The sequence below is a fragment of the Stigmatopora argus genome, chromosome 10 (assembly GCF_051989625.1).
Source record: "Stigmatopora argus isolate UIUO_Sarg chromosome 10, RoL_Sarg_1.0, whole genome shotgun sequence".
Lineage (NCBI taxonomy): Eukaryota > Metazoa > Chordata > Actinopteri > Syngnathiformes > Syngnathidae > Stigmatopora > Stigmatopora argus.
The window spans coordinates 16,230,854-16,255,946 of NC_135396.1; the positions used below are offsets into that span (position 1 = coordinate 16,230,854).

Consider the following 25,093-nt stretch of genomic DNA (forward strand, 5'->3'; position numbering starts at 1 on the left):
ATTAGATGCATATACAGTGGTACCTCGAGATACGAGCTTAATCCGTTCCGGGACTGAGCTCGTATGACAAGATTCTCGTAACTCGAGCGGAAGTTTCCCATTGAAATGAATGGGAAACAAATTAATTCGTTCCAACTCTCTGAAAAAAACACCAAAAACAGGATATTGGATTGAAAAAAATGTTTTATTTCTTATTATTCGCCATATATTGACAAAGTAATAAATAACGAGTGGTTTGATAGTAATAATGTTTTTAATAGGAGTAAAATTAGACACATTTCGCGGAGTGTATAGACAGCGGCATACACGGAGGCGGGGGGGGGCTACTCGGGGGGGGCTTTATCCACGGCAACAATGCACTCGTAAACGAAAAAACAAATTTAAATTAACTTGGATAACTATATACAGACACTCAACGTTTAATGTAACTTCAAACAAAACTAAATTCTAAATTTGTTGTAATCTTTTTTTACCTTACATAGTTCTACGGGTTGACACCACTGTTCCCTCTAAGCTGCGCGCGTGCGCAATTGCGCACTACTCTCGTCTTCTCTGCGCAGCAGAAATCCTATGGCGCGCAGTAAAAAAAAAAAACGGATTTTTTTTTTTTTTTTTTTTACCCCTTTCTTCATGATGGAGCCGTTTAATAGCTCTGTCCACTTATGTTTTTCGTGTTTTACAGCATGTTTTACATGAAAAATTAGATGGATCATGATGGAGCCGTTTAATAGCTCTGTCCACTTATGTTTTTCGTGTTTTACAGCATGTTTTACATGAAAAATTAGAGGGAACATTGACATGCACCTGCTTGTGGCAGGTGTGATACTGGTGTGCCCATAGCGAGCAATGATGATGTCGTGACCGGATGATTCGCCTAAAGACGTTTCGCCGACGGACGTTTGACAGACGGACAGGTCTCCGAATGAACGTTCGTTCAAACAGCGTTTAATGATTAAACACAAATACTAGTATTTGTATTTAATCATTAAACGCTGTTTTCAGCTGGATTTGACCGAATTTGAGAGCATTTTGAGCCGTTTGGCGAATGGACGTATATGGACATTTTTTTGCCTCCATCGCGATATCATCACGACATTTTACCGAGGAATTCACTTCCCTGGGCTCGGTTCTAATGTCCAAAGAGCTCCAGTATTTGTATTTAATCATTAAACGCTGTTTTCGGCTGGATTTGACCGAATTTGAGAGCATTTTGAGCCGTTTGGCGAATGGACGTATATAGACGTTTTTTTGCCTCCATCGCGATATCATCACGACATTTTACCAAGGAATTCACTTCCCTGGGCTCGGTTCTAATGTCCAAAGAGCTCCAGTATTTGTATTTAATCATTAAATGCTGTTTTAGGATGGATTTGACCCGATTGCTGTCATTTTACGGCTCGGTTCTGCTACATCTGCCCGCCCAAGAGTGCTTATTCCCGGGCTGCCATTGATGGTAGACTAACATTGATTTTTACTATAATTTGGACAACACCGGCGGCGGGCCGGATTAAAAATCCTAACGGGCCGTATATGGCCCGCGGGCCGAGGTTGAAAAACTTGTACACACACGATCCGAGGGCGGGGCGAGCGCGCGAATCCCGTTTCGGCGAAACCTCCGTTCGGCCGAATGAACGTTCGGCGGAACGTCCATTCGGCGACCTGCCCGTCTGTCAAACGTCCGTCGGCGAAACGTCTTTAGGCGAATCATCCGAGTACCGATGATGTCGCTCACACTGGTACTCAGTGCGCTCAGGGAGGTTGACTTTCTGCTCAGACCAACGAAAAATTAGAGGGAACATTGGTTGACACCACCTGGCCGCTCTGCCGAAGTCTTCAAAACGAATGCATCAAGAGTTGTTTGTTTTTGTCTACCCTTCAAAATATTTCGATAATGTCGCATACAAATGTCATCACAATAGGATAACGCACGACCACTTGCCAATGAGAAATAGTCTTTAAAGAACGATCACGGGAGCATCTTTCCTGAGAAAGAATAACAGGAAATACAATAGTTGATCTTACCCACGTATTGATTGTGGGTAATGAAGTTTTATTCTGAGAAAGGTTGCCATTGCCTATGGGTGTTGTGTGCACGAGTATACTTCATTACCCAGAAAGCCTTCTTTTTGCCCGCGCGTTGTGCGTTTCCTGGTCGTATGAGAAACTCGTCTGAATTAATTATTTCCATGCTCGTAGATATTGTTATACACAAAAGATATGCAAAAAAAATGCTATGGCCACCTGGCTTGGTCGCATCACGAAATTTTGACCGCATCACGGGCGTATTATTCGATCGAAATTTCCCCCGTAAGACGAGCATTTTGTATGACGAGCGGTTGTATGACGAGGTACCACTGTATATTATATATTATATATGGATGAACATCGAAACGCAATAGCGCTGGCTACCGGAAGCAGCTTATTTCCGGGTTCCGGTGCGCAGTGACTGCTGGGAAATATAGTTCTTGTGCGCAACACCCACACGCTAAAAACACGCTTTAAAAAGGCAACGGAAGCAAAACTGAGTTCGGTTGTACTTTATTTAGACATTTTACAACTTACGTCATCACCCAGAAATCCATCAAAGTCCTCATTTTCTGTGTCCGAATTAAACAATTGCCCAAATGAGTCTTCCAAAACGCTGTGTCCCGCGGTTGTAGTTCTTAAGCCTCCGGGAATGACGGCAAGCTCCGAGTTATTATATATAATATATATACATAGTTCACTGTCTAGCTTTGAATGCTCTGTTGACGCCAACATTTAGCGGCGGGATTTTTTTTGTAAATACAGCTGAAATGACGGCCAGAACCAAATTAGTGTGGTCGCCATCATACTGGCGACCACACTAATTCGGACACAGAAAATGAGGACTTTGATGGATTTGTGGGTGATGATGATGTGAGTAAGTTGTAAAATGTCTAAATAAAGTACAACCGAACTCAGTTTTGCTTCCGTTGCCTTTTTAAAGCTTGTTTTTAGCATGTGGGTGTTGCGCGCAAGAACTCTATATCCCAGCAGTCACTGCGCAGTACTTTATCTACGGGAAAATAGTAGAGTCGGGCTGCTTGGCGTAGTTAGTTGTATAAATATATATATATATATATATATATATATATATATATACAGACACTCCTCAACTTACGAACGCAATTGGTTCCGAGCGATTGTTCATAAGTTGAATTTGTTTGTAAGTTGATTTAGTGCTATATTTTGTATTATAATTTATGTTTAAGGCCTATATAAGTATATTGAAGGTTTATATAAGTGCATTTGTATGTTTAAGGCTTGTATAAGTAACACGCATTGGTTTGTACTGAAAAAAAAAACATTTAATAAAATGGAGAGAATATGTACAGTACTGTAGAGAGAGAGAGATAGATTTATGTATTAGAAACTGGCCAAAAGAAGCGACCTAATGACGATTGCAGTTTTCTTCTTTTTTTTCATCATAAATGATGCAGTAGCACTGTATGGCATCATTCAATTGATTTGCAAACTTTGTGCAACGTTCAATATTTGGGTCCTGCTGCTCGATCTTTCTGTTTATAAATGGTACTGAATGTGCAACGCTCAACCACTCTCACGCGCATCAAGCTTCGTTATTATTGCCACTCGTTTCAAATGAAATGGCTTGCCTCTTCCTTACAACTCCCTCAATAGAAGCCTTTAGCTTTTTACCAACCATATTCAATATTGGATGCATGAGATATTTAATGATACAAATGAAAAAGGTTCTTTGCACACTGGAGATACATTCACGCACTTCCGCATTGCAACGAAGAAGGTAGATGCTGGGTGAGCTGAGCTCTCACAGCGCCAGGCGTCGGTATTAGCGACGGAAAGAAGTACTACTCCGAAAAAGACGCGAAATACAAAATTGGACTTGCGAACATTTTTGGACTTAAACGCAATTTGCAGACATGTTCGTATGTACCGTTGTTCGTAAGTTGAATGTTCGTAAGTAGGGGAGCGTCTGTATATATATATACATAGTTCATAGTCTAGCTTTGAATGCTCTGTTGACGCCAACATTTAGCGGCAGGATTTCTTTTATAAATACAGCCGAAATGACGGCCAGCACCAAATTAGTGTGGTTGCCATCATACTAACTGTATTGAAGAACTGGGTGTATTAAGAACTCTATATCCCAGCAGTTACTGCGCAGTACTTTGTCTATGGGAAAATAGTAGAGTCGGGGGCTGGTTTCCGTAGTTGTCCTATTGACTGATTTATTTTATTTTATCGTGATAACAATTTTAGTATTGGTCCATATATAAAGCGCACTGAATTATACGGCACCCTGTCTATTTTGGAGAAAATTTTTGACTTTTATGCGCGCCTTATAGGCGTGAAAATACGGTATATAGGCCTTAAACATAAATTATAATACAAAATATAGCACTGAGCAACTTACGAACAAATTCAACTTATGAACAATCGCTCGGAACCTAACTCGTTCGTAAGTAGGGGAGCGTCTGTACTTTTTAAAATTGATATCTTTCTTTCTCTAATACCTTATATATTTTTTCCTCATGGCACCTATAGTGACACTGGATTCCATATGTTAGAACACGAATATTGGGCAAATTAAACACGTTCCTTTGTTTTTGCAGTTGCTTTTCACGTACCCGCATACAATGTGAATTTTGTGTAACTTTTCAATTGGATTATTTAAAAGTACAAAGAATCCATCCTTGCGGTTATTTCTTCTGTCCTTCAGGCTTTGGATGGCAGAATATATGAGCATGTGAAAGACTACCTAATAGCATTGTGTCGCACTGAACTCGAAGCCTCCCAAGCAACACACAACACCTTTCAATTCCTGTTGGACAAATCTACCAGGGTGAGTCAAATTCTGTTCTCTGTCACAACTTTTAACAGCAGAATTTGTCAAAAGAAAAAAATGAAATTAAAACAGTGACAAAAATAGGTCAGCTATATTTCAAATATAAAATCTAATATAAAATATACATGATATTTTGATGGAACCTTCCATAGGTAATCATTACTGGTCCATTATGAACTAATACGGCGGCTATCAGGTGTTAAAACGTAATTTATCATAATTGAAAACTTCCAGAAAAGTGTTATCAACTAGCCTGGCAAATTTTAATTTAAAAAAAATCTCTCCATCTGCGTGTCCTGGGTCAGCCCCAAGGCTTCCTCCCACTGGGATGTGCCCGAAACACCTCACTAGAAAGGCGTCTAGGAGGCATCCTAATCAGATTCCCGAGCCACCTTATCTGGCTCCTTCTACACTCCGAGCCCCTTCAGGATGACCGAGCTTCTCACCCTGTCTCTAAGTGAGAGGCCGGACACCCTGCGGAGGAAACTCATTTCGGCGACAGCCCGTGACCATTGGTCAGTAAAGGAACGTAGATCAAACGTTAAATAAAGAACTTTTCACCCTAATTGTACAAAAATCCAAAGGTGCAAAATGAGTCTCCTTAGTCATGAAAAATAGATAACTTCACTGAGCTCTTGGACGCTGTTGCTTTGTTGACTGAATGCATTGAAAGCATTCTCCGCTAAATGCGTAATTACATGTCACTCAAATACATTTTTTCCATGTATTGCCAGTGCTGAAATGTCTAGTGTGAGCCACATATATTCCCTATAAATTCCGTTGTTTTTAGCTCTTACATGTTTTGGGATAGTTAATGCTCCCTGGCATGGCCTAATGCAAAGTCTATGTTCTTTTCCTCAGATAATACAAGAGTTCAACCAGCAGTTGTTCATGCAAGAGAACCCCGTGTTCCACAAAGCACATGACTTCCAATTCCAGCCGAGTGAGTGTGACAAGGTGAGAATGAATGAATGCAACATTGTCCTAATCTTTTTTTTTTTTTTTTAAGTAAGGTATCTACACACAGCAGGACAGTCATTTTGCCTTCTCTCATGTAATTGACACATTCGCTAAGTAATACAATCATTTTGTTTTATTCAACATTTGCATACAACACATTTTCTTATCTTTATTCTCAGTTGGTTTACTGAAATGTTTGTGCAAAGAAAACTTTATTCTAAGAGCTGAGCTTCCTTTTCAAAATACGGTAATAGTATTCCTTTCCTATGTCTTTGTGATCCTTCTTAACCTCTGCTAACACTTTCCCTGAATTATTTTCCCACTAACTACTCCTTGTGTTTGTGTGCCTGTGATGGTCCTGTTTGCTGCGTGTGCCAGACTCTAAGCTCGGTGCAGCAGTTGGTGGACATTGAGCCTTCACCCGTGAGTGCCATGAGAATGACCCTGGCACAGGTAGCCATAACTGTTGTTAGCATTCCATCACTATTCATCCTTTTGTTTGTGCTCCCACCAAATAACATTGGGAAATTTCACATGATGTGTATTTACTCTAGCAAATATCTACCACAATCATTTTATAAAGTGAACGTCCCTGGACTTTTTATGGAAAATATATACATTTATTGACACTTTGACTTTTTAAATCAGGATTTTGAATGTATGTTCATCAAGTATAGCAACATTATTTTTCTAAATATCCCTGTTACATTAGGGTGGTATTATTCTTCATTCTACTGAATATGGCCTTACAAATACTACCATAAATGCTTTAATGGCAAACCAGCATGCAAAAGTTGTGCAAAATCCAAACACCTTGTGCAAATTAGCACTAAGTGTTACGGTCGTGGGCGGAGGCGCTCTGAAGCAAGCATAAAAATAGCTTAGATCGTGGCAATTTCTCTTTATTTTGTCATGCCCTGACACAGCAAAGGCACAAGGGAAGCAGCATAGGCAGGTCGGTGAATGTGGCATGGGGGTCGATAGCCATGAAGTCAGTGGGATAATCCAATATGAAGGTACCAGATCCGTGGGGGGAGAACTGTGGTCCTAGGAAGAACAATAATTAGTCGATAAGATAACAAGAACAGGAAAAACGTGAGAATGTACTAACAGTGAACTGATGAAGACAATCCGGCCACATGGTCAAGCTATACATGTCTTAAGTAGGTCAGTGATGGTGATGAGGCACACCTGGTGTTGCCCGACCCGTCTGGTGCTGGACCTGTGTTTGGGTGACAGGCGCATCCACCCACCTGTCTAGCCCTGGGCATGACACTAAGGTCTGGTTGATTTTGGTTATATTAATAATTGATGACGATTAGATTGCATTTTTTTGCTGCCTAATAAGTTCAGTTTTACATTCTGTTATGCATGCAGCACAGCTCATTATACTTGTATAATGACATTGAAAAGTATTCTAGTCCATTCAATTCAAGTCCTATTTTTTTACTAAACATTTCATGCGTGGTCTCTTTTTGATATGGTTCTTATAAATTGTAATTTAGGGTGGATCACTTTATTTATTTTTGGGGTTGTGTGACCTTTATACGGCCCTATTGTTCATAACATGGTTAGGATCTGTAATGTGGTTAGAAAAAAGAGTGATGTCCTTCATCCAATCTCTTGATCAGAAACTGGACCCAAACATGTCATTTTGATGGGAATAGAGAAGAAATGTAGACGATAGACCTCCAATCCATTTTGATTGTAGTGGACGTTGATCGGTGTCAGTGGCAGTGAAACATGATCAATCCATGGCAGCTTTCACAGTTAAAATTGATTTGATCTCTCTATCTACATATCTTGATATAGATCATCTATATCTATATCGGATGTGCTTTTATTTTTCTCCTTAATTGATTTCTGAGGTGTTAAATCCTCAAAATCATATAAATGGAACATCTCTTGTCAAAATTATTTCTTATACTTCCCAAAAAATCTTGCTAAATCAGATTTCAGGGGTCCTCGGTTCAAATCCAGGTCAGTCCACCTGTGGGGTTTGTATGTTCTCCCCGGGCTTGCGTGGATTTCTTCTGGGTACTCTGATTTCCTCCCACATTCCAAACGCGTGTGCGGTCGATTGGTCGCCGGTCTTTTGGTCGCCCCGACCGCGATAACGGGCGACCAAAAGAACGGCGACCAAAAGACCGACGACCAAAAGACCGGCGACAAAACAAGGTAAAACAACACGGTCTACGCATCAATAAAAGCCAACAATGGCCATGAGCAGTTTCACTGAGCCGACGTGTGAGTGTATAAGAGTTTGTATGAACATGCGTTGTCCCTTTAAGAAGCTACGTCAGTCAGGGTCTTAACAAGTTCTCCAACAAAAAACAATAAAAGTCCGGGAAATTTGGAGCTTTTCTTTAGCCTAATAATTACTAGAGCATTAAGTATGACTAAATAGTAATTCGCAGTTTGTATTTAGGGAATTTGAGCAACGATTTAAATGGTAATTATCACTTACCTTCCGGGCGACCAAAAGACCGGCGACCAAAAAATCGGCGACCAAAAGACCGGCGACCAATCGACCGTGTAACTCCAAACGTATGAATGGTAGGCTGGTTTGACACTCTAACACTTGTGAAGATAAAGCGGTTCAGAAAATGAATTAATAACATTCCGTCTTTTCAGTCTCTAACAATTACTACCAGTTTTCGACAAAATCGTAATCACGTGAAGATTAGATACACTTTCTTACATAAAAGAAGAATCAATATACTATGTCAGTTATTGTTATGGAACTTGACTTGTTCCCAACTTGAACATGCCTATCGCAAAAGAAAATATCCACTGGAAACATTTTAATCTTATGCTAAATGGATGAACCATGTAGGCTAAACTTTGTGCATCCTCTTAATTTGGCACAGATGAAAATATCACATTTTGTGCCCACAAAATACAATCACCTTAAAGAAATAAGACTCATTAATCCAACATAACCCATCTTTTCAAAAGGATGTAAATTATCAGAATGTTATTTGGGAATTCCCAATACTGAGCACTCAAAGTAATGCATAAAACAAATAAAATCTGTATTTTTCTTACGTGAACATATAGCTTTATTTACTGCTCTTTTAGGGGTGGCCCAGTGGTGTGGGTGGTTAGCGCGTCGGCCTCACAGCTCTGGGGTCCTGGGTTCAAATCCAGGTCACGTCCACCTGTGTGGAGTTTGCATGTTCTCCCCGGGCCTGTGTTGGTTTCCTCCGGGTACTTCGCTTTCCTCCCACATTCCAAAGACATGCTTGGTAGGCTGATTGGACACTCTAAATTGCCCCTAGGTATGGTTGTGAGTGTGCATGGTTGTCCGTCTCCTTGTGCTCTGCGATCGGCTGGCCACGGATTCAGGGTGTCCCCCACCTCTGGCCCGGAGTCAGCTGGGATAGGCTCCAGCACCCCCTGCGACCCTAATGAGGATAAAACAGTTCAGAAAATGAGATGAGAGAGATGAGGAGATATCTTCCTGGCTACATGAACATTTTCTGCATATTTCAAACCTTTTTTCTTTTCTTGTGGTACTCTTTGGTCTTTGTGTATATTTGCCTGTTTGTTTTATTAGAGTCGTCAGTTGGAGTCTGACATGGGGACCACAGAGGAGCACAGTCTGAACAAGGAGGCCAGAAAATGGGCGACACGAGTAGCCAGAGAGCACAAAAATATCATACTCTACAAAAGGGTGAGGCACTTGTAATGTTCTTTGTGCCGAAATAAATGACCAAATAATTATTTTAATATATGCTGTAGCTACTGTTCTCCTGCCTTTGGCTGGAAAATTTTTATTTGATTATTTTTAATTTTTCTTACACTATCTTCTTATTCCTAAATGCAGTCTTACCTCTACTTACGAAATTAATTGGTTCCGGAAGTTTTTTCGTAACTTGAAAATTTCTTAAGTAGAGCAGTACTTGTCATTTCTGTAATTCGTTCCACGGTGCTCACACAACTACCAACTAAACCCTTTAAAATTGGTCAGTGTCGCAATTTTGTATGAAAGATGTGAGAAACACAAAAATGAGAGAAAATTATAAGAAAATGATTTATTAATGTCTTAAAATGAATAACAAGCATACAATATATATCTGTGTTGAAACGCAGGGGAACAAGAGGAAGCTAACAGTAAGCAACAAAGAGAGAGCACACAAACACGAACACATGAACACATCACATAAACACCACATTAAGAATTCAAACAACAACATTAACAACATTAATCAACTACAAGCATTGGATTTAAGTGGCCCTTCTGCAGTGCTGGTTGACAGACGTTTTGAAAAAAAATATATCCAAAGACGATTGCCTTTGACGACTTTTAATAATGTTTCTACAATAAAACAGACCAACGTCATCAAAAGAAATGCATTTACTTTTTGGGGGATTTCGTAACTTGGATCTTGTTCGTATCTCGAGACACTCATTTGCATATAAAAAGCTTTTGTACCTAGAGGCATTTGTTAGTAGAGGTATGACTGTAATTCTTATCTAAAATGTATAACTAGTTCTAGCTATATTAGAAGGAACACTGATCTTTTATGTACAGACGCTCCCCTACTTACGAACGCAATTGGTTCCGAGCGATTGTTCATAAGTTGAATTTGTTTGTAAGTTGATTCAGTGCTATATTTTGTATTATAATTTATGTTTAAGGCCGATATAAGTATATTGTTTAAGGCTTGTATAAGTAACACGCATTGGTTTGTACTGAAATTTTTTTTTTATAAAATGGAGAGAATATGTACAGTACTGTAGAGAGAGAGAGATTTATGTATTAGAAACTGGCCAAAAGAAGCGACCTAATGACAATTGCACAGTTTTCTTCTTTTTTTCATCATAAATGATGCTGTATGGCATCATTCAATTGATTTGCAAACTTTGTGCAACGTTCAATATTTGGGTCCTGCTGCTCGATCTTTCTGTTTATAAATGGTACTGACGGTCGAACGATGTGCAACGCTCACCACTCTCACGCGCATCAAGCTTCGTTATTACTGCCACTCGTTTCAAATGAAATGGCTTGCCTCTTCCTTGCAACTCCCTCAATAGAAGCCTTTAGCTTTTTACCAACCATATTCAATATTGGATGCATGAGATATTTAATGATACAAATGAAAAAGGTTCTTTGCACACTGGAGATACATTCACGCACTTCCGCATTGCAACGAAGAAGGTAGATGCTGGGTGAGCTGAGCTCTCACAGCGCCAGGCGTTGGTATTAGCGGCGGAAAGAAGTACTACTCCGAAAAAGGCGAAATACAAAATTGGACTTGCGAACATTTTTGGACTTAAACGCAATTTGCAGACATGTTCGTATGTACCGTTGTTCGTAAGTTGAATGTTCGTAAGTAGGGGAGCGTCTGTATTGTGCAAAATAATGTTTCCTCAAATTTAAAATATATTATAAAGGTAAAAAAACAAGTATAAAAATGCTTTCATGGATATTAATAATACAGGGTGGCATGATGGAAAAGTCATTAACACTTCTACCCAACAGAAATTGAACGTTTTAATATCAGCTCTTACCAAAACGTGTCATTCTACTGCTTTCTTCTGGGTTTTCCAGCTTCCATGAATTCTGCAAAAAATTTGAAAATAAATAGAAATATTTAGTTATTTGTCAATATGGGTCTATGACGCAACATTCTCCTGTTTCCCCTGCCTGTCACCCAAAGTCAGTCAGGATACGCACCAGTAGATAGACAACTTCTCAGCAGGATAGGAACTAGATAACTAGATGCATGGATTCTTGCAAGGAAATACGCTTTAAACAAATAAAAACTCGGTTTAACTCAAAGTTTGGCTAGTAATAATTTTGTGTTCAACATACATGGAATACAAACTAATATGCACTGACTTCCAGTATTGTGATTTTGCATGTATTTAATTAGTCACTGGAGGAGAGTGAGAGTCATGGCCTGCCCCCCACTGAACAGGGTAGAGTCGATCTGGAAATGAAGATAGAAGAATCCAAAGAAAACATACGCAAAGCTGAGGTTTGTGGCTTTTCTTCGCCTTCAGGTCAACAAGAGCACCGCATGATGTTCCAACATTTATGCAGCTGGTGTTGCATGGATGGAGGCATGGAGGCATTTAGAAATGAATGGTAAAAGATAGATTTTCTGTGTATAGAACACGTTAATTAAAACAAAACAAAAAAATAATGAATTACAACTTAGACCCGTTGTGAAAGTACTCAGAAATCCACTGTCATTTTGCCTACTTAATATAGTGTTTTCCTTCAGCCTAGCCCCCACATCTGATACCTTTTGATGGCAGTTTTTCACAAAACCATTGGGTTCACATGACAAGAATACACTATTAATAGCATGCATTCACGCCTAACGCAAATACAGGTTGTGCAGGAATCAGCTATGAGTACTCACTCCTTTTTACAAATGCTTATACTATCCTTTGCACTTCTAGACTAGCACTCGAGTTTGACAAAGCTTCTACATATTTGATGAAATGGCTACATTGTAGATCTCTTATCTGAACATTATAAAGGAAATGAATGTATTCCAATATGCATTAAAATTGAAATAGAACGAACATGACATCATAGATTGTACTATTACAAGATTCAAATCGTGAAATGTTGAAATTTAAGTGTATTTTGTTACTTATTTTTGTGTAAAGTGAAACGTAAGTTGTTTCATGGGCTTCAACTGTTGTTGACATTAAGTCTTAGCCCACAGAACTTGTCTTTACATAATATTAGGAGAAGTAATATTGGGAGTAAAAAAAAGTCGTAATGTTACGAGATTCAAATTGTTCTCTAGCTTGGACTTGAAATTTTTGAGTGGGCTGCGTGGGGCGTTTAGAGGCATCTTGGAGGCCTCTCCATTGTGCTGTTTCGTCGCAGAATGTTCCATTTGCGTGTGGCCACGGACAGTGGCTTCAACTGAGCTGTCCTGGGGCTCAGCATCAGCGAAAGAAGGTCTTTCCAGAAATGGTTTTCATCTCCTTCTTCTCAGTTATGTTATGTGAAACGGGAGTTGTTTGGTTTCAAGGGCATCAACTTTTGGCGAAGTAAAGATTTTGGAATAATTTTTTGGGGTTTATATGATTCCTGTTGATAAAACGTTGATAAGAACGGGAGTTGTTTGGTTTCAAGGGCATCAACTTTTGGCGAAGTAAAGATTTTGGAATAATTTTTTGGGGTTTATATGATTCCTGTTGATAAAACGTTGATAAGAACGGGAGTTGTTTGGTTTCAAGGGCATCAACTTTTGGCGAAGTAAAGATTTTGGAATAATTTTTTGGGGTTTATATGATTCCTGTTGATAAAACGTTGATAAGAACGACTTTATTTTGTTAATGTAGGCGATATAGTTTTAAATTATTAGATTTCCAGCCGGTGGTGTGCCTTGTGATTCTTTCAATGCAGTAAATGTACTGCAGATCAAAAAAGGTTGGGAAACACTGCTCTAAGCAATTAATAGCTCTGCATGCTTCATTTGTGAGAAAACTAGTTTATTTCAGGTACACGGACATCCCAAGTATCAAAAACTCATTTCAGGGAGTTGTTTATCGAACCATGCACATACTGTGACCGGACGTTTGGTCGACGGACGTTTGGTCGACGGACGTTTGGTCGACGGACGTTTGGTCGACGGACACTTGGTCCCCGGACGTTTGGTCGAACGGACGTTTGGTCGAACGGACGTTTGGTCGAACGGACGTTTGGTCGAACGGACGTTTGGTCGAACGGACGTTTGGTCGAACGGACGTTCGGTCGAACGGACGTTCGGTCGAACGGACGTTCGGTCGAAAGGACGTTCGGTCGAACGGACAGTTCGGTCGAACGGACAGTTCGGTCGAACGGACAGTTCGTCGAACGGACAGTTCGTCGAACGGACAGTTCGTCGAACGGACAGTTCGTCGAACGGACGTTTCGTCGAACGGACGTTTCGTCGAACGGATTCGCCGCCGGACATTTCGTCGAAAGGACGTTTCGTCGAAAGGACGTTTCGTCGAACGGATGTTTCGTCGAACGGACGTTTCGTCGAACGGACGTTTCGTCGAACGGACGTTTCGTCGAACGGACGTTTCGTCGAACGGACGTTTCGTCGAACGGACGTTTCGTCGAACGGACGTTTCGTCGAACGGACGTTTCCTCGAACGGACGTTTCGTCGAACGGACGTTTCGTCGAACGGACGTTTCGTCGAACGGACGTTTCGTCGAACGGACGTTTCGTCGAACGGACGTTTCGTCGAACGGACGTTTCGTCGAACGGACGTTTCGTCGAACGGACGTTTCGTCGAACGGATTCGCCGCCGGACATTTTGTCGAACGGATTTGCCGCCGGACATTTCGTCGAACGGATTCGCCGCCGGACATTTCGTCGAACGGACGTTTCGTCGCCGGATTCACTCGCTCTCAAAATTATAATCATGAGAGAGCGAGAGAGAGACAGAGAGTTTCCTGTTGAAAGCGATCAACCAGGTAATCTCTGACTCTCAAAATTATAATCATGAGAGAGTGAGTTTGTAATTGCATTGACAATGTAAGAGCATTAATATCTAAATATCTGATATCAAAATTATCAATAAGTTGCGTATTATTGGCGTGTGTGTACATGTTATTCGTCGCCGGATTCGCTTGCTCGCCCCGCCCCCGGATTCGCTCGTATTGGCGTGTGTGTACATGTTTTTCAAACTACGGCCTGTTAGTGAGGCATCTGTGTTAACAGACACATTATTGTCATTGTAATTGGTAATGTGTCATATTCCCTGCCACATCTTCTTTGGTTTATTTCTTGTGACGTGCTCCTCGATTTTCCTTGCATATGCTGCCTTGGTCTTTTTAATGCCTCTCATCAGCTCTGCTCTGGCAGCGCTGTATTTTACCTTGTCCCCCGACCTGAAGGCGGTATTACGGCATTTGATGAGTGCCTGTGTCTCACTGGTCATCCAGGGTTTTTGGTTAGGAAAACCCTGTATCCGTTTATTAACAGTGACGCTGTCCGTGCAGTTTTTGATGTAGGAAAGTACAGTGTCCGTGTAGTCCTAGAGGTTGTGGTGTTCAAAAGGTTCCCAAATGGTGTGGGAAAAACAGTCCTGCAGCTGAGAAAGGGCGTCCTCGGGCCATGTTTTTATTATCTTTATTTGTGGCCTTGTTAGCCTCCGGAGTGGTGTGTATGAGGGGGTGAGGGACAGGCAGAGATGGTCGGATCCAGCAAGGTGAGGGAGGGGTGTGGCTCTATAAGCATGTTTGATGTTAGAATAAACATGGTCTAGAGTTTTATCTCCTCTGGTGTGACACTTCACGTACTGGGTAAACTTGGGCAGAACAGTCTTTAAAAATGCTTTGTTGATGTCACCAGCGACAATAAAGACTCCATCAGGGTGGTCAAGCTGCTGTTTGTTTATAGTCGCTAGCAGGAGGCTAAGTGCCGTGCTAACGTTAGCATCCGGTGGGATATAAACAGCCATTACAATAAAAATCGTTAGCTCTCTAAGTTGATAGAAGGGCCTGTACCGTACTGCCAAGAGCTCTAAATACGGGGAGCAGTGAGTCTTAATGATCCTACTGTTGCAGCACCAATCGTTGTGTATGTACACGCAACACCCCCCCCCCCCCCCCCGTGCTTTTCTTCAGAATGAAATTTGGTAGGTTCATTCAGTCTTCCGAGCCCGTTTTTAAATTTCTTGTCTCAGAGTTAAGTAATTAGATTTTTAGAGTGTTCAACCAGCCTATCATGCATGTTTTTGGGATGTGGGACAAAACCAAAGTACCCGGACAAAACCCACGCAAGCCCGTGGAGGTCACGCAAACTCCATGCAATGATTGATTGATAGCCCTACTTTACATTGTACCATAGTGTAATTTTTTCAGTGTTGTCCAGTGAAAAGATGTAAATTTTAAAAAATGCAGGAATGAGAGGGTGTACTCACATTTGATAGATACTGTAAAATGAGCAATTTAAAAGTATATTCGAGTATATTGATTGTGTATAGCCAGTAGCAAAGTGGACATATTTAACAATTCTTACATTTCTGTCTTCAAAGACAATAAAGTTAAAAGCAGAAGCTCGGTTGGACCTCCTGCGGCAAGTGGGCGTCGCTGTGGATACCTGGCTGAAAAGTGCCATGAACCAGGTACGTTACACGTGCATCTGTGATTAATGCAGCGTGATTTACTGTACAAAATTATCGCTGTGTTGAATACGTATTTGTCAATGCATGCCTGCATGAGTTTTATATTGTTTTACTGGCTTTTTAGTTGTTGTTTTTTATAAAGCCCCTGACTCCCTCTGTGCATGTAGGTGATGGAGGAGCTTGAGAATGAGCGCTGGGCCAACTACACTTCCCATGATCCCTCACTGTCGGTGAGACAACTCACTCAGTTAGTCAAAGCAGAGTGCTTTTTTTAAAAATCAGAACCTATGTAAACCCCACTTAAAAGTGCATGCACAAACATTGCTGTGTTAGACATGATGAGAATCGCATGTTAGGTTGATTCATTTTTATACAAATGCGATTAATAAGAATGTGGTGGGGAAAAGAAATAGCTTTGGCCGCAAATGCAGTTATTATTATTATTATGTCTTTCACTTTTAATTATAATGACTAATTATATATGTTTTACTACCTAATACAGTAATTTACAGTTTTATTATTGCAATAGTTTGAGACAAGATAAGTGGCTGTGTAAGTATGTCCGGTTTGATTTTTTTTAAAATGTTCACATTCTATAACCATCTTACTATTCTTTGCATTGGTACGTTGCATGGTTCACGGTGAGCAAGTGCAGGAAGCACGCGGACACAAGGAATGGGGTTTGCAGTAAAGTGTTCTTTTAATAACTTTAACTTGTTCATTTAGATCAGGGGTCTCAAACTCAATTTACCTGGGGGCCGCTAGAGGCAGAGTCTGGGTGAGACTGGGCTGCATCAGGATTTCCACAAGAAAAGCGCTGATAAAACATTCCAACGTTATCAAATATCTTTATTTTTTAACAAAAATAATGAAATAAACCTCAGTGAAGTAGAGCACATCCCCATATTCTGACTCCATTTTCTCTAAAAAAGCACGGAACCGTCTGTGCTTTAAGCCCCTGGATCTGATTTGGTTGATGCATTTCACAACGACAGACATCACATTGTCAAACTTCAGGCATCTGCTGCAAAGGGCCTGCTGATGGATAATGTAGTGCAGAGCTATGGTCTCCTCCACAACCTCCTCTTCCAGTTTTTTTTTAACAAGTGCTACCAGTCCATTCTTCCTCCCTGTCATTGATGGGGCTCCATCGGTTGTTATTCCAACAAAGCCCTTCCATGGCAAACCGGCATTCTAAATAGCATCACACAGCTGGTGAAATATTTCCCTAGCGGTGGTCTGGCCATGCATTGGAATTACTGTGAGCAACTCCTCCATCACTTCAAAATTGTCATCAACACCACGGACATATATTGTGAGCTGGGCAGTGTCTGTGATGTCTGTGGTCTCATCAAGAGCCACTGAATATACACTGAAACATTGTGCTTTCTCACACAGTTGATCATAAATGTCACTTGACAGGTCAGAAATGCGCTCTGCCACGGTGTTGGCAGAAAGGCCGATGTGGTTGAACTGACTTTTCTTTTCTGGACAGACAAAGTGTGCAGCCTGAAATATGCACTTTTTGATAAATTCACCTTCTGTGAATGGCTTTCCTGCTTTAGCAATCAACTCACAAACGGCGTAGCTTGCTTCGACTGCTGCATTACTGTCTTTGGTAGCCTTCTTGAAGAAATCCTGTTGCCTCAGAAGACGTGTTTTAAGACTGGCAACCTGGTTGGCTCTCTCGTCTCCCTGGTATTTTCCGTACTCCTCAGCATGTCTCGTAGTATAATGACGTTTCAAGTTGTATTCCTTGTGCACCGCAACTTTTTCAGTGCAAATGAGACACATCGGGGTGCCCCTGTGCTCAACAAAGAAATATTGCACTCCCCACTTATCTTGAAACTGTCTGTGCTCATCACCGACCTTTCTCTTCACGGCAGGCTTTGAAAGAGACATCTCTGGGGCTCTGTAATATGTGTTTCCACTTGGAATGAGTCTGGGGTTGAACTTTAACTTTCAGTCATGCGGGTCTGTGGCGCATGTGCACTTTCGCTCTCCGATCGTATTGTATTACGGCAGTTTTCTGAATTTCTCAAGTGTTCTCATATTAACGCACTTACTGTTAAGTTTCAGTTTCACTTGCGGAAATGGCTACAGACACAGACACAGGCTGGATCACGGATCATAGCGCCTCATTCAGTTCTATGCTGAGAGCAGCGGAGGACTGTGCGCGCCGAGCGGAGTGATTGGCTTCACGGCTTCTCCTCCGCCCAGGTGATTGGAGGAATGAATGAGTGAGTGAGCGAGGCACTGGACAGCCCGGCCGATGTCCCGCCCTCCAGAGCTGTATACCTCACCGTGATTGGTTCATTCAGCTCCGAACACAACAAGTGTCATTCATATCAATCTTGCGGGCCGCACGAACATTAATCTTTCATAATAAGACAGGGCCGCAAATTATTGTCCCGGCGGCCGCAGTTGGCCCGCGGGCCGCGAGTTTGAGACCCCTGATTTAGATGAACCTAGCGGGGAAAACACAAGAGGATATTGTGGCATGCCCTTTGTCTGAAGTCAGCTGACATAGGCCCCAGCACTCCGCAACCCTGATGTAAACAAGTGCTGTTGAAATGAATTAATTGAAATCTTCAGAAATGCAGACTTTCAAGCGCCAATTATCTCCTGAATGGTGCAAATTGTAAGATAATTGATTGATCTCCACACAGCCCAATTATTAGACCAGCAAGCCCACAACCAATGTTCCCTCTAAGCTGCGCGCGTGCGCAATCGCGCACTACTCTCGTCTTCTCTGCGCAGCAGCAATCATATGGCGCGCAGTAAAAAAAAATCAGATTTTTTTTTTTTTTTTACCCCTTTCCCCATGATGGCGCCGTTTAAGCGGCAGCCAGTGGCAGTAGCTCTGTCCACTCTTATGTTTTTCGTGTTTTACAGCATGTCTTACATGAAAACTTAGAGCAGGGGTCTCAAACTTGCGGCCCGCGGGCCAACTGCGGCCCTCGGGACGATAATTTGCGGCCCCCGTCTTAGCATGCAAGGCTCTCGTGGATGCAGGCACACCATTCAGTGGTGAGAAGTATGTTGAGGCCATTTCGAAGCTACAGGAGGAATTTGATCACAGATTTGCAGACTTCAAGACACACAAAGCCACATTTCAAATTTTTGCGGACCCCTTCTCCTTTGATGTGCAAGATGCCCCTCCTGAGCTTCAAATGGCGCTCATTGACCTGCAGTGCAACTCTGCACTCAAAGCCAAGTTCAGGGAGGTGAGTGGAGAAGCAGACAAGCTTGGGCAATTTTTGAGAGAGTTGATCCCCAGCTTCCCTGAACTTTCCTGAATGTTCTAGCGGACCATGTGCCTTTTTGGGAGCACATACTTGTGTGAGAAGCTCTTCTCCACCTTGAACTTCAATAAGTTCAAGTATAGGTCCAGACTTACTGATGAGCATTTTCAAGCTCTACTGAGGGTCTCCACTAGCTTCCTCCCTCAAGCCAAATGTGACTCAGCTATGTGAGAAGAAGCGCTGCCAGGTCTCTAGCAGCAAGAAGTAGGCAAGAGAAGCCGTGTTCAGAATATTTCATGTTCAATGTTCCATTCAAGTTCAGAAAGTTAAAGGTTAAAGAGCTGTTAATACAGACATTTGCAACGGAATAAAAATAATTCATTTTCTCTACTTAGCCAGCCAGTGTATATCTACTGTATGCTCATTATTATTGTTTTATTTTTGTATTACTGATTTATTTATTTTTTATTCATCTTTAAGTTAATTTATTTAATTCATTATTTTTTTTAAAAAAATAAAGATATTTGATAACGTTGGAATGTTTTATCAGCGCTTTTCTTGTGGAAATCCTGATGCGGCCCAGTCTCACCCAGACTTGGCCTCTAGCGGCCCCCAGGTAAATCGAGTTTGAGACCCCTGACTTAGAGGGAACATTGACATGCACCTGCTTGTGGCAGGTGTGATACTGGTGTGCCCATAGCGAGCAATGATGATGTTGTGACCGGATGATTCGCCTAAAGACGTTTTGCCGACGGACGTTTGACAGGTGGACAGGTCGCCGAATGAACGTTCGTTCAAACAGCGTTTAATGATTAAATACAAATACTAGTATTTGTTAGTTTAATGATTAAATACAAATACTAGTATTTGTATTTAATAATTAAACGCTGTTTTCAGCTGGATTTGACCGAATTTGAGAGCATTTTGAGCCGTTTGGCGAATGGACGTATATGGACGTTTTTTTGCCTCCATCGCGACATCATCGCGACATTTTACCAAGGAATTCACTTCCCTGGGCTCGGTTCTAATGTCCAAAGAGCTCCAGTATTTGTATTTAATCATTAAATGCTGTTTTAGGATGGATTTGACCCGATTGCTGTCATTTTACGGCTCGGTTCTGCTACATCTGCCCGCCCAAGAGTGCTTATTCTCGGACTGCAATGCCTGCCCAAGAGTGCTTATTCCCGGGCTGCCATTGATGGTAGACTAACATTGATTTTTACTATAATTTGGACAACACCGGCGGCGGGCCGGATTAAAAATCCTAACGGGCCGTAGATGGCCCGCGGGCCGCGGTTGAAAAACTTTTACACACACGATCCGGGGGCAGGGCGAGCGCGCGAATCCCGTTTCGACGAAACCTCCGTTCGGCCGAATGAACGTTCGGCGGAACGTCCATTCGGCGACCTGCCCGTCTGTCAAACGTCCGTCGGCGAAACGTCTTTAGGCGAATCATCCGAATACCGATGATGTCGCTCACACTGGTACTCAGTGCGCTCAGGGAGGTTGTCTTTCTGCTCAGACCAACGAAAGATTAGAGGGAACATTGCCCACAACCCTATAAATTTGCTAAAATAAAATATATTTTCACATTTTTTTAAGTTATCGCATCTGACTAGAATGCAATTTTTCAAAGATGACATATACACGAAAATGCATTTGACAGATTTGCTTAAAATAAGATAAATATAAATATTGCCAGTTCAAAATGTGCAAAGCTGACGTTGTAACAGACAAAATATTGATTATTGTTATTAATTTAAATAAGTGTAATTGTTCTTCAAAATTTTTCTTAAAACATTAATTAATTCATTCATTCACTTTCTGAATCGCCTATCCTCACTAGGGTTGTGGGGGGAGTCTATCCCAGCTAACTAGGGACACCAGCCAGGGGACACCCTGAATCGTTGGCTAGCCAATCGCAGGGCACAAGGAGACAGACAACCATTCACGGTCACACCTATACCTAGGGGTAATTTAGAGTGTTCAACCAGCCTACTCTGTAAATATTTTATTTTAAATGACTTTTTCTCTTCCTACTGTATAGCCACTAGAGATATTCAATTCTGCATCTGATTTATTTGAGTGATTTTACAAAATTATGAATGATCGATCAATTTGCAAATTTAATAAAAAGAATAAAAAAGTAGAGATTATTTTAATTGTTTGGTGACATTGTTACAGAATAATTGAAACCTTGCCTTATATTGTGTCTAACAATAATATTTGAAATGGTTTCCTGAGATGCAATGGTCGGATCACCCCTATTATTACTACATACCATACTACATGTTTTCGTGCCTATGCAAAATATAAAGTATACGGATACAATTATCAAGAAGTCTATTTATTAGATATTACAGTTATAAGCATATGAAAAGACTGTAATGTATTAATATCTAAATATATATATATATATATATATATATATATATATATATATATATATATATATACTTGAAATACTGTACTCACAGTTAAAATAGTTCCTCTCCGCTTGATACAAATAAAAAAACAACAGGTTATTGGGAGTTTTTGTCCAAGTCCTCTTTGTCAGATTCAAGGGTCATTTGATCACTGAGGTAATCATCAGGGGACGCCTTAGGGGCAGCAGGAGGAGTTTCTGCGATTGCTACAACAGTGGTGTGTGTGTGTGTGTGGGGGGGGGGGGGGGGGGGGGGGGGTTGCACCCAAAAGCAGGGAAGCAGGCAGAAATGGGGAGTGGTGTACTAACAGAACTTAAATAACGTGGGAGGAGCTAAAAAAAAACAAGGACTAAACTACCAAAGAACGAAACAACCGTACAGAGGAGCACTGGGGGAGAGCACACCTGAACACAAGCGACAAAGGACTGACAAACACACAGGCTTTAAATAGACACACAAGACAATCAGAACATTTCTGATTTAGCTACGTTATATTAAAAATAAACACAATGTACTGAAGCTCCGAATGCTGAAGCCGTGAAGTAATGAAAGTAAAAAAGCAGTCTTAATCATTTGCGTTTTTCAGTGTTAAAGTGACCTATGCATATTTAAACTCACACAAACAGGTATTATGTTTACTGTGTCAATAAAAATCTGATGACTGAACACAATAGCCTCGGATTGGCTAAACACCCACACGCACACACACACATTCTATTAAAGCGCAAAGGTTAAAGCACGCATGCACACATCCAACCACTTTGACACTCAAAAAAGCCAAAGGCTTATCTAACAAAAGAGGAAACATACTGCTGCGCTTCACCTGTATCTCAATGTTCTTATACCATCTCACAGCAAGCAGCAGATGAGCCATTTTTCACAGACAGACTGACAGATCTAAGGATTTTGACTCCTATTCTGGACATTTGTGTTTGTTATAGGGTACAGGTGACTTAGAACGCGAAGACGGAGACGAGTGTGAGGAGAATATGGAAGTTTTTGACGACAGCAGTTCCAGTCCTTCAGGAACCCTTCGCAATTACCCACTGACGTGCAAAGTGCTCTTCTCATACAAGGTATGAGACTATGCATGCATACAAACAATATACCAGAAAATGAAATTATTTTTTAAATGAGTATTTTGTTTGTTTGGGGTTTTACATGAGCTGCCTTGCTGTACTGAATTTTATCTCTCCCTCTGTACCAGGCTTCTCAACCAGATGAGTTAACTATTGATGAGCAGGAGATGTTGGAAGTCATTGAGGATGGGGACATGGAGGACTGGGTCAAGGTGTGTGGGCTTACAGTAACAACAAACAAGACGCTATCGCTCCATGTGTTTCGGTAATGGAGACCCTGCCGAGTATGGATTTCCCATTTGTCCCCCACAGGCGCGCAATAAGACAGGTCATGTGGGTTATGTTCCTGAGAAATACCTCCAGTTTCCCGCATCCCACAGTCTGCTGAGCATGCTTCAGTCACTGGCAACAATGGATGCTCATTCACATACTTCTTCCAATTCAACTGAGCCAGAGTTGCATTCTGGATGTGTCAATGGGGATGTTAACAGTAAGAACATGTAATTTTTTGTTTCAACTCAGTTAATTAGTACACACCTTCCCACCAAGAATGGAAACATCATACACAAGACAATTTTGCTGAAATTTGAAGATTGTGGCGTTTTTACAATACAGTAATACCTTGACATACCTTGAGTGCCACAACAAATGAGAAATTTGAAATACGAGGAAAATTCCAAGCAAATATTTGCCTTGAGATATGAGACAAATTTGAGATACAAGACAGCCAGGTGGCCGAGTACGCAAGAGGCTGCTTATGATAACAGCGTACTGTCTTTCTCGCCGCATTTCCCTCGCGTAAAGATATCTACGAGAACTGGGCATGCAGGTTGCAATTTTTACATGTATTTTTGTGTTATGAAGTGCAGGATTAAGGGAAAAACAATGGGTCCAAAGCAAGCCGGTTCAATAAAGGGTAGTTAGAAGAAAAAGCGTATGTTGACAATCGATATTAAGCCCGAAATAATTGAAAAACATGAGTGGTGTACGTGTGACTGAGCTGGCTCTCCAATACGAGAGGAGGACAGTAATACATTGACATACAAGTGTCCCAACTTATGAGAAATTGGAGATACGAGGAAAATTCCGAGCAAATTTTTGCCTTGAGATACAAGACAAATCTGAGATACGAGCATACGAGATGGTTCCCAATGCGTCCGTCCGGGTGGTTGAGTATGCGAGAGGTTGCTTGTGAGAACAGCATTGCTCTGTCTTTCTACGAGCAGCAGCCATACAGGTTGCATTTTTTCCATGTTTTTTTCCATTCATGAGTGCAGAATTAAGGGGAAAAGAACGGGCCCAAAGCAAGCCGGTGCAATAAAAAGTAGTGATAAGAAAAGGCGTATGATGACAATCGATATTAAGGACGAAATGATAGTGGTGTACGCGTGACTGAGCTGGCTCGCCAATACGAGAGTAGTACCTCAACAATATGTATCATTCTCAAGCAGAAGGATGCTATAAAGCCTTCCAAAGGACTAACCATAATTTCCAAGCTGCGCACTGACATTCATAACAAAATTGAGAGCCTTCTTGTAATATGGATGAAAGATAAACAGTAAGCGGTAGAACTGGGATACACTCGGCAGCAAGTTCCGACTCGAAGGCTACGGTGGGTGGAATACATTGACACCTTTGCTTCGGCTATCATACAAAAAGGCTTAAGTTTAGTGTAACGTAAGATTAAAACTTATTTTTAAGTGTGTGTGTATAGTAATCTAAATTCATTTAAGTTAAATTTCATCTCATTTTCTGAACCGCTTTATCCTTATTAGGGCTGTGGGGGGTGCTGGAGCCTATCCCAGCTGATTCCAGGCCAGAGGCAGGGGACACCCTGAATCAGCCAGCCGATCGCAGGGCACAAGGAGACCTCCCACATTCCAAAAACATGCATGATGGGCTGATTGGAACCTCTAATTTGCCCCCAGGTGTGAGTGTAAGTGTGCATGGTTCTCTGTTTCCTTGTGCCCTGCGATCGGCTGGGAACCGATTCAGGGTGTCTCCCGTCTCTGGCCCGGAGACAGCTGGGATTGGCTTCAGCACCCCCCGCGACCCTAATGAGGATAAAGCGCTTCAGAAAATGAGATCCGATAAGATCTCAGCAATACCGATGCGATGATTTTTCTTAAGATTTTCCCTTCAAAGTAACACCTTTGTACTCCCTATTAAAACCATAAATATGGAGGTGAAAATTGCGATTCAGGGGGCGGCTTATATGCAGGAAATTGTAAAATTCAATGATTTTAAGACAATTTTATACGCTGAGGCGTCTTATATGCGAGAAAATATGGTAATTGATACCAACACAGCCTTTCTGTGTTCATTTACATCGTAGTTTTGATGCCATTAATGAGAATCTACAATGTAAATAGTTATGAAAATAAATTGAATGAGACGGATTTGCCAAACCTTTGGCCTGCACTGTATATTCATATAATATAC

At 41.3% G+C, this 25,093-nt stretch overlaps 1 protein-coding gene across 6 annotated transcripts in view; it reads left to right on the top strand.

Annotated features, from left to right (window-relative positions):
• fchsd2 (FCH and double SH3 domains 2) overlaps positions 1 to 25,093 on the top strand; it is a 96,859-nt gene that overhangs the window by 63,036 nt on the left and 8,730 nt on the right. For 5 of the 6 annotated variants that reach the window (XM_077611277.1, XM_077611283.1, XM_077611280.1 and 2 more), the window contains 10 exons: positions 4,721 to 4,843; positions 5,708 to 5,803; positions 6,185 to 6,259; positions 9,366 to 9,482; positions 11,689 to 11,793; positions 15,812 to 15,901; positions 16,069 to 16,131; positions 22,514 to 22,648; positions 22,780 to 22,863; positions 22,964 to 23,141. In XM_077611277.1, the coding sequence (XP_077467403.1) occupies positions 4,721 to 4,843; positions 5,708 to 5,803; positions 6,185 to 6,259; positions 9,366 to 9,482; positions 11,689 to 11,793; positions 15,812 to 15,901; positions 16,069 to 16,131; positions 22,514 to 22,648; positions 22,780 to 22,863; positions 22,964 to 23,141 (1,066 nt within the window). The remainder of the gene's footprint in view (positions 1 to 4,720; positions 4,844 to 5,707; positions 5,804 to 6,184; positions 6,260 to 9,365; positions 9,483 to 11,688; positions 11,794 to 15,811; positions 15,902 to 16,068; positions 16,132 to 22,513; positions 22,649 to 22,779; positions 22,864 to 22,963; positions 23,142 to 25,093) is intronic. The other variant, XM_077611278.1, reaches the window with a different exon arrangement.